This window comes from Bubalus bubalis, chromosome 10, assembly GCF_019923935.1.
Source record: "Bubalus bubalis isolate 160015118507 breed Murrah chromosome 10, NDDB_SH_1, whole genome shotgun sequence".
In the NCBI taxonomy this organism is placed as follows: domain Eukaryota; kingdom Metazoa; phylum Chordata; class Mammalia; order Artiodactyla; family Bovidae; genus Bubalus; species Bubalus bubalis.
This window is the reverse complement of record NC_059166.1, coordinates 61,298,821-61,318,772: the sequence shown is the minus strand read 5'-3', so window position 1 is coordinate 61,318,772 and position 19,952 is coordinate 61,298,821. Positions and strand designations below refer to the sequence as shown.

The window sequence follows — 19,952 nt, the reverse complement described above, 5'->3', positions numbered from 1 at the left end:
CCATACGAAGGAGGTACCGCCAACCCCTCCAGTCTCATTCCCTTATCAATAAATAGAGTGGTTTGGACCAGACTGTATGGAGCTCAGGAGCTTTAAGAACCCATAGTGCCTCTCTCCTCTTGCTTCTGAAGAAAGGGCTAGACCAGCATCATCCAGTAACAGTAGTGAAAGCCACATGTGCGATTTTAAACTTTCTAGTGGCACTCACATAGTGCTATAATGTATGGCACTATTCTCGGTGCCATTTTTTAAAAGGTGAAATTAATTTTAATACTTAGCCCAACAAATCTGAAATATTATCATCTTAACATGTAATCAGTATAAAAATTATTAACGAGATATTTTACATTCTTTTTGCCCTGCTGAGTCTTTGAAATCCAGCATGTATCTTAACACCACATCTCCATTTGGACTGGCCACATTTCGAGTCCTCTGGAGCCACGCATGACTAGTGGCCACCCTCATGGATGGCACAGGTCTTTTTGGACCACCTGGAATCTTAGGACCTCAGCTCAGGTTCACAGGCTCCACAGCCTGCTGTGGACCTTTGTCAGCCTTTTCACATTGTGGTTAGATGTTTAAGGCAGGGACTGACAGATCATCCAAGCTGAGGTCTTTTGTAAGCCTTGAGTTTCTCAGATCCTTTCATTCCATAAGTGGCTCTCAGTTGATGCTTTAAGATGCATTCTGCCCACATAAAGTCTTGGAGAAGAACTCCCAGCAGGTGCACAGGAGGCTTGGCTGCTTCTGAGCGTTTGCAAACAAGAGGATGCAATTTTCCTTGATGTTGCAGAGTCATATCAACTTAACCTTCTGTTACCCAGAGCCAGGGTTGGGAGGGTAAGGGGATTTCTTATGGGTGGGTGAAATTTTAAAAAATAAACAATAAGTCAAGACTTTGCCTTTGTCTTCTCTTTTAGTGGAACGGAAGATGAACGCAACTGAATTCAGTGAAGATGTAGAAGAAGGTAAAAAAAAAAAAAAAGCCTCTTTTTAAAAAGTAGTTTAACTTAATACTTTTTTCAAGATATATTCACGTGGTTCAAAACTACTGGATTGGCCAAAAAGTTCCTTTGGTTTTTAAAGTAACACTAAAAGACACATTTTTCATTTTCGCCAGGAACTTTATTGAACAATATAGTCACTGCTGTGTTTCACTACCTTTTGCCATTTTTCAGGCAACTTCGTAACCATCATCCTAAAACTTTTTATCTTTCTGAGCAAAGAACTATTCCAGGTGCCTTTTACAGTCTTCTAGGGAATTGAAGTTTTTTCCATTAAGAGAATTTTGTAAAGACCAAAATAAATGGACATTTGAAGGTGCCGTGTCTGGTGAAACAGAGGATGAATCAGAACTTCCCAGACAAGCTGTAACAGTTTTTGCCTGGTCATCAAAATAAACATGAGGTCTTGCATTATCCTGATGGAAAATCATGCATTTTCAGTTGACTAGTTCCAGACACTTTTTGTCAAGTACTGCTCTCAGTTGGTTTAATCGGGAGCGGTACTTGTTGGAATTGATTGGTTTTCCAGAAGGAGCTTGTAGTAGAGGACTCCCTTCTAATCCCACCATATACATAACGTCACCTTCTTTGGATGAAGATGTTTTTGGTGTGGTTGGTGGTGGTTAATTTTGTTTGCCCCATGATCACTTCTGTTCCACACTGTTGTACAATATCCACATTTCATCACCCATCACAATTTGTTTTAAAAATGGACCATTTTTGTTATATTTAAGTAGAGAATTGCATCTGGAAATGCTGTCAAGGGTTTTTTTTCACTTAACTTATATGCAACCCAAACATCAAAGCAATTTAACATAACCAAGCTGGAGAAAATGATTTTCAGTGCTTGATTTGGGTATTGGGAATATATTGGCTATCTCCTGAGTGGTATAATGTTGATTGTGCTCAATTAATGTCTTGATTTGATCACTGCCAACTTCAGCTGGTCTGTATGACCGTGGAGCATTGTCCAGTGAGAAATCTCTAGCATGAAACTTCGCAGTCCACTTTTCATGCATTTGATCAGTGACAGCACCTTCTCCATACACTGCTCATTTGCGTTTTTATCTCTCTTGAAGTAATAAAACAATATACTGAAAACGTTGCTTTTTCTTCTTTTCATCTTCAATATTAAAATGGCTGCACAAAAATTCACCAATTTTGATTTTTTTTTAAATGCACACTGATATGATAGTTATCACAGTACAGTCTAACAACATTGCTTCGGATGAAATTAAAGACAGTTAAGAGCTACTAGAGCTATCTTATGGAAAAACTTAACGAACCTTTTGGCCAACCCAGTATTAAAAGATACACAATGAAAAATCAAGGAAAAGTCTCCTCTCATTACTGATTGCCATCCTCCACTCACACTTACGGTATCTTATGTATCTTTCCAGAGTAACTTTTTTAAAAGCACCATTTAAAAGAGTAGCGTGTTTTTCTCCTTCCATCTCTTCTCCCTTCTCCAAGAAAAGACTTTAAAAGCTGCTTTAAACTGAATGTTCTTGGAATATAATATCAGTGTATAGCATGACTAGTGTGAAATATAAATTGGTTGGTTGGAAAGCCAGTTTCATTGATTATTACTCTTGACACTGTTGTTTGAGAATATCAAAAGGTGGCTGCATACACCCTGGTGCCTGGGGACCCTGCTAAACCAGGCACTGCCCAGTGGCCTCCCCACTGAGCCCCATTTCTTCTCTGCCACAGTTCTAAAAAACAACACTGTGAAAGTGGAGACAGAGGCCGAAGATGCTGCCCTGGACTGCTCAGTGAATTCCAGGTCCTCCGAGAAGCACTCTCTGGATGGCGTCTTCACTGCTGTCCAGGACTCCAGCAAGAGAAAGCCCCTGGGTGGCGAGGGCCCACTGGACTCAGTCCCGAGCGTGAAGAGGCGGCGGCTTATTCCTGAGGTGAGGGCTTACTGGGAAAGCAGGAACTTGTTGACAGCAAGGACTGTTAATGAAAGCCTACCACATTTCACATAGCCTGCACCTTACTGGAGCAAGTGAGGCTCAGCAGGGCTTTTCCTAAATCAGGTCCATCTTTTGTATGTATTCGGGGAGCTTGTTCAGTGAATCTTTTTGTAAAGAGGACAATTATTTTATAATATGTCCATTACCCCTAACCTACCTATTTTATAAATTTGCTTTATTTCCTAATCACCTGCTGGTTATAGTGAACTTGGCTGAATTCTGAGAGAGAGAAAATGAAACTGGTCATGGTGGTCCCCTCGAGCAGCCTGCAGTTCCCACGGGAGACAAGACAGATTCACAAAAACTGAGGAGAGAGGGGAGTTTGGGAGATGAGAATGCCTGGTCAGCAGAGCCTCGCTGCAGATAGCCAGATCACACCTTAAACTCTTAGCAGAACATTTTCCCAAGCTCTCCAGCCCCCTCCCCCTCCCCAAGCTCTCCAGCCCCCTCCCCTCCCCCTCCCCAAGCTCTCCAGCCCCCTCCCCTCCCTCTCCCCAACATACTTTTTTGGGGACCCGGGTAGGCATTTCAACTTCTTCATGTCTCTCCAACAGAGCCCAAGTTTCAGAGCTCACTGTCATTAGCCCATACATGGGGTGTCCGCCTGGGACTCCCTGGGTTGCTCTTGGTTTGTTTTAATTCTCCTCTGTTAGATGCTACAGCAGATTGGGAGTTGATAGGTTTTAGAGATTTAGTGAGCCTTTGAAAAGTAAAAACTATCCTTTTTCTTAATTAGCAAAGTCATAAGATTTAAGATTTTCACTGGATTTCAATATCCATGTTTATATTACATTATAATGAGGACTGCTCCGCATTCCACATCATGGAACACGGAGGTTTACATTCATTTATTTATTTTATTTTGGCTGTGCTGGGTTTTCTCTAGCTGCAGCAAGCAGAGGCTACTCTGTAGTTGTGTGTGGACTTTTCAGGTTGAGGAGCACAGGCTCAATAGTTGTGACACATGGGCCTAATTGCTCCTTGGCATCTTCCCAGACCAGAGATGGAACCTGTGTCTCCTGCATTGGCAGGCGGATTCTTTACCAAGTCACCAGGGAAGCCCTACATACCTTTTCTTGTTTCATTTAATCCATATAACAGTGATGAGAGAATTAGTATCTCCTCCACGTAAGTTGAAGTCAAGTGCCAGAACGCCAGTGGGGCAGCCTTGTTGCTGGTGTGAGGTGTCAGGAGTGACTTAGAACACTCAGCACCCTGCTCCATATCGAGGAGGTGAGCCCCACCTTCTCTGTTCCAGCCCACAGGAATGGTCATTTCCAGAATGATCGGAGCCTGGAGTCAGATAAGAGGGAGTTCACCATGGAGCCTTTGGCTGGTACTATGAGCTCCCAAACTCAGGTCCCTCTGGTGATGGGAGTGACACAGCTCCCTCATTGGTTCCTTGTGTGGAGCATCGAGACAAGCCCAGCAGAGAGCCTGCCCCACGTCAGCTTTCAGAAGGGTTTATTTATTGCTCCCTAACCCCCATCTCCAACTACCACCCATTATGGTCAGCTGCCTCCCTCCACATTTATCAGGAGGAAAATGACATGCAATTGCCAAGAGAGGCCTTCTGATGCCTTCCCAAACACCCCAGGCCTGAACGCCCTTGATTCTGAGCACCTTCCATCTTCTCCCTCAACCCCAAGGAAGGGGGTGAAGGCTAGGGGAGGAATTGATTGGCAGCCCTGATGCTAAAGGTCCATCACTTCAAACCCCTATCAGTGCTGAAGGCCTGTTCATGAGTGACATTTAGTACAATGCTTAGAAGAAAAATAAAACCTCCCTCCAAAAATTTAACAAAAGGCTGTATAAAGACATATTTGGCGCTTCTGCTGGGAAAGGCACCATAGCCAAATACAGCAGATGTGGGAGGTGAGTAGCCAGCATTTTTATTGCTAATCATCTTTTTGTTCACAGAAGTGGGAGTGATATTCAAGAGCCCTGTGCCAGGTAGAAGTTAGCTTTGTTCTCCTGGGGTTCCTTATATCTTTGTTTTTAATCCTAAAGTGTGTCTGTGGTTTGTTTTTCAACTGGAGAGTGGAAATGCCATCTCGTTCAATCAGTGCAAATGTACTGAAGACCTCCTAAGCGTCATTCACCGTGGTCCCAGCTGGAGGTTCGTCGTCGTTTCCACAGCAGCCCTAGCGGATAGGCACTGTGGCCCTTCCCAGTTGAGTGAGCCTCCGAGAGGCTAGCGCTCCCACGCCTGCTTGATTTGGAACTGCACTTAAACACGGATGGCCCTGAGGATTGTGGGGTGTTTGTAAGATGCCGTGAGGAGCTCCTGCTCTGATATTTGGCCATCCCTATGGTCTTTCTCTTCTCCCCTCGTTATAGTTGCTTTATCCCCGCAGATTCTCATTTTGGGGCACGTTAGCGCGTTCTTCACCCTTGCATACACTGTCAGCAGTGTAAGGATGACCCAAAGGATAAAAGCCATGAGGGCAGAGACTGCTTGTTCCCTGTGTCCTCAGGGCCTTGTAATATTTATTTACTGGCTCTGTGTGGTAGACAGCTTATCCATTCCTTATCACTAGTTATACCTGGTTATTTAAGGATGATGATGATGAAGATAAACATTCTATTAAAAGTGAAAAGCGTCACCCTTGCCTCAATTTTCTGGAGGTGAGTGGTGCTGCCAGCCCCCTAGGAGTCCTTTTGCATGGTCTGCCCTTGATGCCACAATCAATCCTCAATTCCCTACACTGGAGGCATGCTGCTTTCTTGGTGTTCCAGTTTGCTGACTCTCTGGGCACCATTTAGCCATTCCTCTTTCGTTGAACTGAATTCAGTGACTGCTCTTGCATTTGGAGTCCTGAAGAAGATGCTCAGTGCTGGGAGCCTCTCCGTGGTGACCCAATCCCCAAGATGTCACTGGGCATGGACATGTGGGATCCCCCTTAATAACCTGCTCGTGCCTCACTGGTAACCTTATGTCAGCTACTTCTTGATCAGTCAGATTCTCCACCTGAGAGAGTCGGGCATTCCTGCTTGGGTCTGAGTGCTAGCAGAAGAATGAAACGTGCGATTGGATCTGGTACTGCAGAGCCTGAGCTGGGTAGCAGAGTTCCCATATGGTTGGAAGATGAGCCTTGGAGAATTGGGAATGGTGTCAGCCAGACACCAGTGCCAAGTAGCACAGATTTAAAGATTTCTTGATACTCCTAGACAGCTGAGCAGAGATTTTATCAGCAGCAGCAAATGCAGCCAGCCCATCGTCACCTTGGCAGTGTTTGTGGAATTAAATGGAGCAGTGAGTGGACAGAACCTCAGTGTGGGCATATCTTAGGACCTTCTCTTTGGTTCTTGTGTCGTGTTCTATGTTGAATTGTGTATCCAAGGTCTCTGGGAGCGAGGAATATTGCCCTCTGCTGGGACTCTAACTTAATTTTTATTTAAGCAAGTTAGCCAAAAATGTTTGTATTGATGGCAGTGTTTCTAACATGCCTGGTAGAAACTGAAATATTTTTATTAATGAGGCTGACTAGTGAGAGTTATTGGGGGGATTTCCAGTTCTGATCGACTCTGGCCTCTGCCTGCAGTAGGAATGTGGGGGGAGTCAAACTACTTCTGTTTGTTTTGTTCAGACAGTTCACCCAAAAACTTTTCTCTGTGCTTATTTCCTACTCCGAGTATTAATGAAGGCAGATCCCCTTCAAGAATATGTACTCTTGTTGCATGGCATGTGAGTTTCTGGTAACCTCTCTGCATAGAATCTTATTTTAAATGTATTAGTGGAATTGCTTGTTACAAAGCCTTTGCTTGTCCCTTTCCAAAATCAGCTGTAATATAATTATGATTTTCTTTAATAATTGGCATTACACACTCAAATTTCTCTACATTGGTAAAACCTCATGTAAATCTCATAATCCGTAGGACCTCCAAAATTATTTTGGTGCAGTAAAATTTAATGGTGAGTAAATTGCTAAAAATCTTATTTATAATCTATAGGAATTAGCAGGTAAGAAGTTTTGAATTTATTAGGGCAGTGCTTTTCAACAGTTGTAAATCCACCTGACAGAGCCATTCGGTTCACATATTTGGATTTGTATGTAAATATATAGACACAGAGAAAGAACAGAACTTCTTGAATGTATTGACTGTGTGCAGTGCCCTCTGACCTTTTCTGTTGTTTTCTTTCTTTCCTTCCTGTCTTTCACACTCCTCCTCCCCTCCCTCTTTTATGCTGGCCTTGATCTATCAAATCAGTGTCGTCATTTCTGAATGGGTCATATGACAAACCACAGTTCCTAACACGCTGCCTCAGGGGCAAAGATTTTCAACCGTCTCCATTCCTTCCTTTCTCCATATTTCTGACGTGTGTAACGTGGTTTCTTTCCTTTCTTCCTTCCTTTTTAAAATTATCGTTTGCTCTCTGCCCCATAGCAGAACTAAACAACTGAAAAGAGTCGGAAACCCTACCTCGAGCTCACCTGTGCTTCTTGGACTCCTCCAGCCCAGCCTTTAGGGCAAACAGACCTCTAAGAATTCCTTCTGTGAGTGACTTACACTGTTACACGGGAGGAAAGTTCTCCTTTTATTTAAGTTCTTAAGTTACTTATACCTTCCTTAACTCAGGTTCTTAAGTTCTCCTCTATTTAATAGTTAAGAGTAATCAATACAGAGAAGGCAGTGGCACCCCACTCCAGTACTCTTGCCTGGAAAATCTCATGGACAGAGAAGCCTGGTAGGCTGCAGTCCATGGTGTCGCGAAGAGTCAGACACGACTGAACGACTTCACTTTTCACTTTCATGCATTGGAGAAGGAAATGGCAACCCACTCCAGTGTTCTTGCCTGGAGAATCCCAGGGACGGGGGAGCCTGGTGGGCTGCCATCTATGGGGTCGCACAGAGTCCCAGACACGACTGAATCGACTTAGCAGCAGCAGCAGTAATCATTACAACTAGTTCAATAAAAAGCCCATTGTATTGTCACTGCTCTGGCTGGGAAGAGCACTGTTAATAACAGTCGTACTATAACAGTAAACATTTATTAAGCACTTACTGTGATTCAGACGTGGGCTCAGCGCATCATGTTCATTATCTAATTAGATCCTCATAGCTACCCTGGTACCTGAGACAGGGACCATTGTATATTCCAGAGTGACACACAGGAAGCTGACATGTGAGGGGTCACACAGAGGACCCATCCGCTCCCTTATACCTCCCTTATTTTTGTTGTTTAGTCGCTAAGTTGAGTGTGACCTTTTGTGATTCCAAGGACTATAGTCGTATTTAGATATGTATGACTCTTTTGCACCCCCATGGAATGGACCCCACCAGGCTCTTCTGTCCATGAGGTTTTCCAGGCAGGAATACTGGAGTGGGTTGCCATTTCTTCCTCCAGGGGATCTTTTCGACCCAGGGATTGAATCGAACCCATGTCTCCTGCATTGGCAGGCAGGTTCTTTACCACTGAGCCACCAGGGAGGCCTTATACCTCCCTACACTCATGTTATTTATGAAGCTAGTGGCCTCTGTGAACATTTTTCTTAAGCATTTATTTGAGAGGGGTAGACACTTTACCCTGCTTAACAAATGTTCAGTGAGCGCTCTGTGTCCCAGGCACTTTGCAGGGCACTGGAGATGGAGTAGGGAAGACCTGGTCCCACAGGTAACCATCATGCAGTGTGGTGCGGGTACAGATAGGTCTCGGGATGAGACCCCACAAGGGAGAGGGGTGGGCAGCAGGCTCGCTCCAGCCCAGTAGCCCCTGGTCCTCTGCTCACGGGCAGTAGTAGGAGGGTCAGGGATCTCTGACCCTAATTACCTAATTACCTCTGTGGGATAATTAGGGCTTCCGTGGTAGCTCAGATGGTAAAGAATCTGCCTGCAATGCAGGAGACCCAAGTTCCATCCCAGGGTTGGTAAGATCCCCTGGAGAAAGAAATGGCTAACCACTTCAGTGTTCTTGACTGGAGAATTTCATGGACAGAGGAGCCTGGTGGGCTACAGTCCATGGGGTTCCAAAGAGTCAGACATAACTGAGTGAATAACACACTCATACATGGGATAATTAAAGCACTTGAAAGAATCCTATTATTTTTTAGGTTCCTGAGAGAGTAAAGTAGGTGTTTTTTTTGCATGGTTGTTGTCAGCAGAGATGCAGGAGAAAAATTAACCTGTATTTAATATGAGTCTGATGATTCCATTATCTAAAAAAGAAGGTCTGGGGAATTCCATGACGGTCCAATGGCAAGGACTCCCAGCTTCCATGCAGGGGGCACGGGGACACGAATAGGGAGATCTGTCCACGGTCTCTTTCCAACTCAGGCCTTTGTATTGCTCACCTGCTGCTGTAGTGGCGGTCCCCTCAGAGACTGCCTCTTGTCCCTGTGTTTTTTCTTTTTTTTCCCTAAGGTTGCAAGAGTAAAGCACCTCGTGTACTGTGTTATGCTGACATTAGTGTTATCTGAAGGCTTATAAATGACACCGAAACTGCCTGAATGAGATAAACCAGGGATAAACACTGTCTTCTAGCCCTGGCCATCCAGAGAGGCCCAATGGGTTGTTGGAAATGCAGAGCCTTGAATCAGAATCTGTATTTTCACTAGATCTCAGGCAATTTATATGGACATTAGACTTTAGAAGTGCTGCGATAGGTCAGGCTACACAGCCATATTTTCCCCCAGCGTCCTAAGGATGCTTTGTTCTCTTGCATTTTCTAGTTGCCCAAGGCTCGCACATGTCTGTAGAAGAACATGCTTTGTGCTTTGACCCTACCTGCTCCCCTGACGCCCACCACTGCTCTCCAATTAGCTCTTCTGCTTAAATAGGCGCTCAAAAATATATTCCAGTATACTTTGGGGTCAAATTCAACATTTGTCAAAAACAGGTTTATGAGTGAAATGTAATGAACAACATATTTAAAGCATACCATTTGATATGTTTTGACGTGTACATACCAGCGAAACCACACCACATTCAAGATGAGAAACATATCCATCACCTGTTGCCGTGAAAGCTGCCTTGTGTCCCTTTGCATCCTTTCTTTCCCCTGCTTTCTGTCACTAAAGATGCATTTGCCTTTTCTAGAATTTTATACGAATGGCATCCTACAGGCCTCTTTTATCTATATGGTTTCTTTTACTCAGCTTAATTATTTTGAGGTTCATCATGAGTACCAGGTTGGTCAGCTCTGTTGCTGAGTAGTAGTCTGCTGTAAACACAGTGCATCTATATACTTGTTCATAAAAATTAGGGTTGTTTCCAGTTGGGAGCTGTTTATAAACAGGGCTGCCATGAATACCTGCATAAAAGTATTTGATCGTGTGCTTTCATTTTGCTTGGTAAATAAATAACTAGGAGTGGAATATACCTGGATCATATGGTCCAACATATAACTTCTTAAAAAAAATACCAACTGTTTTCCAAGGTGGTTATACCATTTTATATCTACCCTAGCAGCCTATGAGAATTCTAGTTCCTTCACATCATCTCTGTCACTCAGTATCATCTGTCTTTTTTGATTATACCCATTCTTGTGGGGAGTGATATGCTATCTCAGTGTGGTTTTAATGTCATGCGTGTTCTTAAGCATCTTTTATACATGATCTTAGTTCCCTGATCAGGGATCCAACCCATGCCCTGTGCAGTGGAAGTGTGGAGTCTTAACCACTGTACCTCCATGAAGTCCCACTGAGCATCTTTTTATATGATTATTTGCCATTTATATAGCTTCTCTGAAGTGACTGTTGAAACTTAATTGGGTTATGTGTCATTGAGTTTGAGTGTTCTTTATGTAAGCTGGATTCAGGTCCTTTATCAGATAAATGATATGTCTGATTTCTTCCAGTCTAGGCTTGTTTTTCCGGAGAAGGCAATGGCACCCCACTCCAGTACTCTTGCCTGGCAAATCCCATGGACAGAAGAGCCTGGTAGGCTGCAGTCCATGGGGTCGCTAGGAGTCGGACGCGACTGAGCGACTTCACTTTATTTTTTCACTTTCCTGCATTGGAGAAGGAAATGGCAACCCACTCCAGTGTTCTTGCCTGGAGAATCCCAGGGACGGGGGAGCCTGGTGGGCTGCCGTCTCTGGGGTCGCACAGAGTTGGACACAACTGAAGTGACTTAGCAGCAGCAGGCTTGTTTTTCATTTTTTAAAGAAGTTTTAAATTTTAATGAAGTCCAGTTTATTAATTTGTTTTCTTATGGATTGTGCTTGTGTGTTATATCTGAGAAGTATTTGCCTAAAACAGTTTCATAAAGGATTGCTCTTCTGTTTTCTTCTAGAGGTGTTAGAATTTTAATTTGAGAGTGAAAAGTGAAAGTCGCTCAGTCGTGTCCAACTCTTTGTGACCCCATCAACTATACAGTCCATGGAATTCTCTAGACCAGAATACTGGAGTGGCTAGCCTTTTCCTTCTCCAGGGGGTCTTCCTAACCCAGGGATCGAATCCAGGTCTCCCACATTGCAGGTGGATTCCTTACCAGCTGAGCTACAAGGGAAGCCTGGAATTTTAAGTTAGTTTTTATTTTTATACCCATGATCCATTTTTTAGTTAATTTTATATATGATACATGTAAGATGAAAGTTTTTTCTTTTCTTTTTTTTTGCACATGTATGTCCAATATTTCTAGCATCATTTGTTGAAAAGATTCTCCTTTCTCTACTGAATTGCCTTTGAACCTGTGTTGAAAATCATTTGTCCATATATATGTTAGTAAACCTCTTAAACCATCCAGGGCCTAGCAATAGGGAAAACCACTAATGAAAGCAGTGAGGACCCTGGGATCCCAAATGGTCTGGGCAGTCGCCTTCTGGTATGAAGCTTGGACTCAAGCTTTGATATCTCGAACAGGTCCTGGGAGTACATTGAGAGTGGATCTGCAAAGTATGTCAGCCTTGGGCAAGTTGGGGAGATAATTCCTGAAATCATTAATTCTCTCACTGTCTTCTGTTGAGCAAGGCTGGAGAGTACATCGAAAGTACCTTTCTAGATGCATAGGAAAGGTGTTAATTCATTACACACAGTGGGTACTTTAGGACCTGGGGCTTAAAACTCTTTGGCAGTTCTGATTGAGAAGGGCTGCTGGAACTAGGAGACTGAGACTTAGAAACCTGGGAGGCCTCATCGCTTCACGGAATCTGCAGTTGGCTGGGCTTGGGGCAATTCTGGGCCTTTTCAGTCTGAAATAAGACATGACTCCAGGCAGTGGTAGAGTTGGCAGCTGACTGTGATTCTCTAGATTCCAGTTCTTCCATGCTCAGCACCGTGCATCTTAGGAGCTGTCCAGAGTAGAGACGCCTGCTCTCCTAGAGTCTGCAGACTGGACAACAAGCTGTGCTTTCTGTAGATGCCGTTGGCAGGACTCCTGCTTGTCTGAGAGCAGTCAGGGCAATTAGGTGACCTGTCCATAGCCAGGTTGCCACAGGAGCACTTCCTGTTCCTGGGGTCTCTCTCCCATCCCTCATGGGCTCTCGCCAGGCCTTGTCAGCATCTGTGCTCGGTCTGTGGACAGGAAGTTCAGGGATGGTGTCCTATGGGAATTGAAAGCCACCAGGGTCCAGCCTGAGCCTCTCAGGGATTAGGGAGAGCAAGCAAATTTGGCCCTGGGATGCAGGTTTGTGTTAGTGGTGGCTTCCCTTGTGGCTCAGACTGTAAAGCGTCTGCCTACAATGCCGGAGACCCAGGTTCAATCCCTGGGTCAGGAAGTTCCCCTGGAGAAGGAAATGGCAACCCACTCCAGTATTCTTGCCTGGAAAATCCCATGGATGGAGGAGCCCGGTAGGCTACAGTCCATGAGGTCGCAAAGAGTCGGACACGACTGAGCGACTTCACTTCACTTCACTTCTGGACCCACAGAATGGTTCCCAGGCAAGGGAAACACTTTCTCATAGGCTCCTGAGGTTGACCTGGGCCCCTCTGTGTGTGACATAGATCAGAACCCTCACCTGATATACCTTTTGTCTTTCAGGCACTCCTAGCAGGCATGCGGAACCGGGAGAACAGCTCGCCCTGCCAGGGCAACGGGGAGCCGGCAGGCCGGGGCAAGAACTTGGGCTCCGTGTGGCCAGGAGAGGAGGAGCCCGGCCACGACGTGAGCACGCCCTCCTACAAGAAGCCTCTGTATGGTATCTCACACAAGATCATGGAGAAGAAGAACCCTCCCGCGGGGGACATGCTCAACACCTATGAGCTCTTGGAGAAGGTGAACCCCAGCAACAGCCCCTCACCGCTGCGGCTCCTGAACGAGACACAGAAGCGGGACACTAGCGGCCCCGCAGCAGCCACCGACAGCGACCCCAACATCTACTTTCTCATCCAGAAGATGTTCTACATGCTCAACACGCTCTCCTCCAACATGTCACAGCTGCACAGCAAGGTGGACCTGCTCTCCCTGGAGGTGAGCCGCATCAAGAAGCAGGTGAGCCCCACTGAGATGGTGGCCAAGTTCCAGCCGCCGCCCGAGTACCAGCTCACGGCGGCCGAGCTCAAGCAGATCGTGGACCAGAGCCTGTCGGGCGGTGACCTGGCCTGCCGCCTGCTGGTGCAGCTTTTCCCGGAGCTCTTCAGCGACGTGGACTTCTCCCGGGGCTGTGGCGCCTGCGGCTTCGCGGCCAAGCGGAAGCTGGAGTCGCTGCACCTGCAGCTCATCCGGAACTATGTGGAGGTCTACTACCCGTCGGTGAAGGACACGGCCGTCTGGCAGGCCGAGTGCCTGCCCCAGCTCAACGACTTCTTCAGCCGCTTCTGGGCCCAGCGGGAAATGGAGGACAGCCAGCCCAGCGGCCAGGTGTCTGGCTTCTTCGAGGCCGAGCCCCAGGTGGATGCTGGCCACTTCCTGGACAGCAAGGAGCAGGAGGAGGCCCTGTCCCTGGACCGCAGCAGCACCATCGCCTCTGACCATGTGGTGGACACGCAGGACCTCACCGAGTTCCTGGACGAGGCCTCATCCCCTGGCGAATTCGCGGTCTTCCTTCTGCACCGGCTGTTCCCTGAGCTCTTTGACCACAGGAAGCTGGGCGAGCAGTACAGCTGCTATGGGGATGGCGGCAAGCAAGAGCTGGACCCGCAGCGTCTGCAGATCATCCGCAACTACACAGAGATCTACTTCCCCGACATGCAGGAGGAGGATGCCTGGCTGCAGCAGTGTGCCCAGCGCATCAACGACGAGCTGGAGGGCCTGGGGCTGGATGCGGGCAGCGAGGGCGAGCCCCCGCGAGACGACTGCTACGACTCATCCAGCCTGCCAGATGACATCTCCGTGGTCAAGGTGGAAGACAGCTTCGAGGGCGAGCGGCCCGGCCGGCGGTCCAAGAAGATCTGGTTGGTGCCCATCGACTTCGACAAGCTGGAGATCCCACAGCCCGACTTCGAGGTGCCGGGCGCCGACTGCCTGCTGAGCAAGGAGCAGCTGCGCAGCATCTACGAGAGCAGCTTGTCCATCGGCAACTTTGCCTCGCGCCTGCTGGTGCACCTGTTCCCGGAGCTCTTCACCCACGAGAACCTGCGCAAGCAGTACAACTGCAGCGGCTCCCTGGGCAAGAAGCAGCTGGACCCGTCCCGTATCAAGCTCATCCGCCACTACGTGCAGCTGCTCTACCCACGGGCCAAGAATGACCGTGTCTGGACGCTGGAGTTCGTGGGCAAACTGGACGAGCGCTGCCGGCGCCGGGACACGGAGCAGAGGCGCTCCTACCAGCAGCAGCGCAAGGTCCACGTTCCGGGCCCTGAGTGCAGGGACCTGGCCAGCTATGCAATCAACCCCGAGCGGTTCCGGGAGGAATTTGAGGGGCCCCCACTGCCCCCCGAAAGGAGCAGCAAGGACTTCTGCAAGATCCCCCTGGACGAGCTGGTGGTGCCCTCGCCCGACTTCCCGGTGCCTTCACCATACCTGCTGTCCGACAAGGAAGTGCGCGAGATCGTGCAGCAAAGCCTCTCTGTGGGCAACTTCGCCGCCCGGCTGCTCGTCAGGCTCTTCCCCGAACTCTTCACCACCGAGAACCTGCGGCTGCAGTACAACCACTCCGGGGCGTGCAACAAGAAGCAGCTGGACCCGACACGCTTGCGGCTCATCCGCCACTACGTGGAGGCCGTGTACCCGGTGGAGAAGATGGAGGAGGTGTGGCACTACGAATGTATCCCGAGCATCGACGAACGCTGCCGCCGCCCCAACAGAAAGAAATGCGACATCCTGAAGAAAGCCAAGAAGGTGGAGAAGTGAGGGGTACCGGGGGCACTGAGCGTCGCCCCTCCCCCCCACCACCACGAGCCCAAGCCGCGTCCGCAGCCGCGCACGTTATATTGGCGGGGCGGGGCCTGCTGCATTTGCACACGCGATCGCCCAGCCGGTCACGGCCACGACAAAGAAGCCTCGCATTTGGTCTCTTGTACTTAAAACTTTTGTCCTGTGTTGCTGGTGGTGCAGCCAGAGTCTGGGAGAGCAGAGCTGCGAGGGCAGAGGGGCCTCAGGAGTCAGGGTTCCCTCTCGGCAGTGTCCTCCCAGTCCCCTCACCATTTGAAATGCAAATCAAGCAACCCTCTTGTTCCTCTGCCCACATTTTACGTCTTCAATTTTTATTAAAAAAAAAATTTTTTTTTTAATTAAAAAGAAACCCTTTTTAAGTAAATCATTGGGCTCTGTGGAGGCCATTTTACTCAGAAAAAAAATTTTTTTTTAAATATTTGAGATGAAGTACTGTAAGATGACTTGAGTCACTGGGAATTTTTTTTAAGATGGTTTCAGATATATGAAATTTTTAGAAGTGCTATGTTCATGCATGATGGCTGATAGCTTCAGGTGGCATAGAGACGGATTTTACTGACCTTGTCTTTTATTAATACATCGGATTTTGGAAGAGTCAGGACGCCTCTTGGATGGCGGTGGAGGGGATGGGGTAGTTCGGTGTCCTTTCTGGCCACGGTCAGTTGTGCTCTCCCTCCCGCTATGGTGCTGAGGAAGGGGCTGCGGGGACGGCTGGCCTGGCCTGTCTCACACTGCTGTGCCAGGTGAATGTTGCTCACCCTGTAGACAAGAACACTGGATGGTGATGATGGTGATATGAATGTAGATAGACGTGGAGACACGTTCACAGTGTCTTCATTTGAGCTGTGTCCTTCCACTGCCCTCTTTCCTTCCTCCTCAAGGATGCTGGTTAGAGGAGCAAACACATTTCCTTGGAAAACTGTGTGTGGTTATTTGGCTTCTTGTTTAAGGATGGGCCCCATTGGGCTCACCAAGAACTGTTTACCTTCCATGTGTGTATTTGCATAAAACCCAGGTTCTGGGAGCTGTATGGTGGCTTCACCACACCTCAGTGTTGGCTCCTCCAGTCAGTACACATCCTTGTTCCTCAGGGCCGGGCCTAAACTGTGGGCTCTCTTGAGGATACCTGGTGTTGGAAGGACACAGGCCATCCGAAATAGGGCTCCCATATCCCTTTACGGGGTCCACTCAGAGCTTTCCCTTTGGGCCCCCAGAAGGTCCTGCTCTCCTACATCTGGCCGGTCCCTCGGCCTCAGGATGAGACACCTCTTTTCTCTTCCCTGGTTGGGAAGGTCACACTGCTCCAGGCCAGTGGCATGCTCTCCAGGATTCCAACCAGGAAACTCCCCAACAGGTAAAGTCCTTAATGTAAAAACAGTACTTTTACCTACCTGACTTTGGGGGCTAGTGCCTAAGAGGGAAAGGGAACAGTCTAAACACAACACATTATACCAGAAAGCAAGAAAATAAATTGAATCACACAGGGTAGTCGTAAAACCCTTGTGGAATGTTAATTTAATAACCTAATGGCTTAATATTTTGCTACCTTAAAATGCAGAAATAATAGAAACAATCTGTGAATTCTTTTCATACAGATAAGGACTTCAGCTTTAGTGACTGATGGAACTTTGCCTGCACTCGCAGCCATTTTTTTTTTTTTAATGCCAGGATTCTGAGCAGTGTGAAGTTGCCGATCTAACTTTAGTAAATTTGCTTTTAAATGTCATTTACAGATTATTTCAGTTGTTAACTGCGGACCTAAATTATTACAATTTGGAAACACACAGGGACTTAATGACTCTTTCTCACCCACCCACATACATGTGTACATACACATTTCTTAGTAAAAAACTGAAGTGAGATGAAGGGGACCGACATGAATAACAAGCTCAACCTCTTTGTGCCTGGAAAGGAGGAGGACTGGAGCAGCCGGAGACTCACTTCCCCCTCTCCTGGGCCTTTCTCTATGCCTTAGTCTCTCCAGCACACAGATGCATGCCTGCGTGCATGTGCGTGCACACACACCCAAAGATGGCAGTGGCACTCTCTCCCTCACTGATCCTGCGAGTGGGAGGGTGCTGTGGAATTTGTTCTGGTCTCTAGGATGTATCCAAGAGGATTCCAAGCCATGTGAAAATTGCCCTGCTTTCTAGAGGGTGGAATGTGACCCTGCAACTTCAGAAGCACAATCATTTAATAATTTTGTTTTTAATCATCCTGTCTACCCACAATAGAGACGTCAACAGGTTCTAGGAATTAAATATATCTCTTTACAACCTAGAGCATGTCCAGTTTTTGGAAACCGTATTTTGATGGTTTCTTTAATACCTTTCCTGTATGGGGCTTCTTCCCCCAAATCTTAGAGTCCCTTCCAGTGAAGAGAGGTGGACGCTCTCTGTGTGAGCTGTATCTTGTCTCTCTGGACCGACTCACCAGGAACCACCTGCAGGTCCTGAGTCTGTCTGTGTGGTGTCCTTAGCCTCCAGCCATACAGGTGGGCTCCAGGGGCTTTTTTTTTTTTTTTTTACATGAAGCAATAGAATTATAAAATACCTAAATTTTTTTCAAAATGTAATGTTTTCCATAAAATCTGTTGGCAAAACCCCTACTCCCTCCCCATCTAAATTCTTTGATTTTTGTTAATACTTGCTTGTGTTTGGGGAATTTTTTCTCCCTCACATCCAGAAGTAGCACAGACACATTCTGATGTTGAGTAAAATAGCACGTCACAATAGGTGGTAGTGTCCCTCGTTTTTCTGTTAGTGAGTTTTAAAAGAATGTACGAAGATAGTCATGAATGTACTAAGTGTTCTAATCCTGCTTCCGTTCACTTTGGCTGTGTCTACATGACAACACAGGTTTGACAGGGAATAAAGTTGTGCCCAGTGTCATGGGTGTTAGTGTGCTCCCCCCCCTCCTCAGTGTTGGACCCCACCCTTCCTTGCTTTTTAAGTTTGGTGGGAGGGGGTACCACATCAGCAGCAATCATCAACCAACCAATGGGATCTACTTAGTGGTAAGCGGATTAACTGTTTAAATGCGAAGAGTCACTGGCCTGACCACACCATAGTATGGCCACTTGAGTTCCTGCAGACATGGCTTCATTTTCCACCTTTGCCCCAAATGTTTACTTCTTGCCTGATTGAGGAGGAGGGTCTCAAGACCTCAGATTGGAGGCCGTTGAGCTCTTAACCCTGCCTCACCATGGAGAGAGATGCTATGAAGTGGTGGGACTTCCCTGGTGGTCCAGTGGTTACCACTCCCTGCTTCCACTGCAGGGGGCACGGTTTCTATCCCTGGTCAGGGAACTAAGATCTCACATGCTATAGGGCCAAAAAAGAAGTGGGGCCCCTGGGCCAAGGGACTCTTAATGTCGTTCAGAGATACTTGTCTCTTGTAGATCCAGCCTTAATGTTTTTCTGACATCCTAGTGATAGCAGACCCTGCGCAAAGTGGATATCAGAGTTAATACTGTGAGGAGACAAAATAATGAGAATAGTTTTACCAAAGATAATGAAACATTGCATAATGTCTGCATTTTACCATTGATTTGAGTGCACCCTTAGAAAACTGAATGTAACAAAAACCCAGGACATTTTTTGGAAATTGTATGCTCTCTAGCAACTGTGTGAATTTTTATACAAGCACTGTTTTATGAGTTATATAAAATGTTATAAAAATACGGTCTCCTAACATCTTATTTTCTTAGGGCAGAGGTCTCTCAGAAGGTATGGGTCTATTTGTCTTTGCTTGGGGCTTCACCACCCTCTCCCAGGGGAGGGCAGGGGCCCTCGGGGCACCACGGCTTCTCGGGCTTCCACACTCTGTGTGTCACGGTGCAGTTTGTCACAGCTGAATGACTGAGACGTCTCCAAATGAGCCCTAGTGCATTTCTTACACAAACCGCGTCCCAGCCATGCAGTAGAGGCACAGCTGACCTTCCCTTTCCTGGTCGGCTGCCACACCCTCCCTGTTGCCAAACTGGAGGAGATTCAGTTCACTCTTTCTTTTCCACTTTGGATTAAATGGGATTTAGTTCCTCAAGGCAAACCTATTATTAACTGATAACAAAAGGATGCATGTTTTTCTCTTGCCTCATTGGCGAATTATAAATCATTAATATTTCGCAGTAAAAAAAAATATCAAGCTATCACATTTTTTAGACCTAGAGGTCACGTGGTATAAAGTGCATCGTGGCCTGTGATTGGAGCGAGCAAGCACTCGGCCCGGAGCGCACGCACCTGTGCGGGCAGCCGTGCACAGGTCAGGGCTGGTCGGGGCTGGAGCCTGATTTACTCCATAGGCAAGTTGAAACAAGACTTGAAAGCGAGATTCTTTAGAGCCTTTCTGGCCGTATGTATCTTTGTTTCCGACCAAAAAAAATAAAAAAGTCCGTTTCCTCAGCGGCCACTAAGGTGCTTGGTCCATCCGCGCGTCACACGGCCGGAGGCAGCTCCTGTCCGCAGCGTGGCCTCCGCCCACTGAGTTCACTGGCAGCTGTTCGCCTTCAGCCTTCAAGGGAAGGGTGAGGTGGGTGAGGTGACCGTCACTGAGGGTAAGGTCAATGCCCTCATTAGAGCGGCGTGTAAATGGTGAGCCTTTCTGGCCAGGCTTGTTTGCAGAGGCTCTGGTCAATGTCAACATTGGGTGCCTCATCTGCGGTGTGGGGGCTGGGGGACCTGCCGGGCAGGAGGTCTCGCCCCTCCACCCCTCCTGCCCCAGCTGAGGAGAAGGAAGTGAAAACAGGAATCTGAGG

General features: G+C 47.2%; 1 protein-coding gene across 2 annotated transcripts in view; it reads left to right on the top strand.

Moving 5' to 3' along the window:
* Positions 1 to 18,876, top strand: part of BEND3 (BEN domain containing 3) — a 35,686-nt gene extending 16,810 nt beyond the window's left edge. For both annotated transcript variants that reach the window (XM_044924361.2, XM_044924362.2), the window contains exons 2-4: positions 921 to 968; positions 2,718 to 2,920; positions 12,905 to 18,876. In XM_044924361.2, the coding sequence (XP_044780296.1) occupies positions 932 to 968; positions 2,718 to 2,920; positions 12,905 to 15,154 (2,490 nt within the window). In that variant the 5' untranslated portion in view covers positions 921 to 931 and the 3' untranslated portion in view covers positions 15,155 to 18,876. The remainder of the gene's footprint in view (positions 1 to 920; positions 969 to 2,717; positions 2,921 to 12,904) is intronic.
* The last annotated feature ends 1,076 nt before the right edge of the window (positions 18,877 to 19,952 follow it).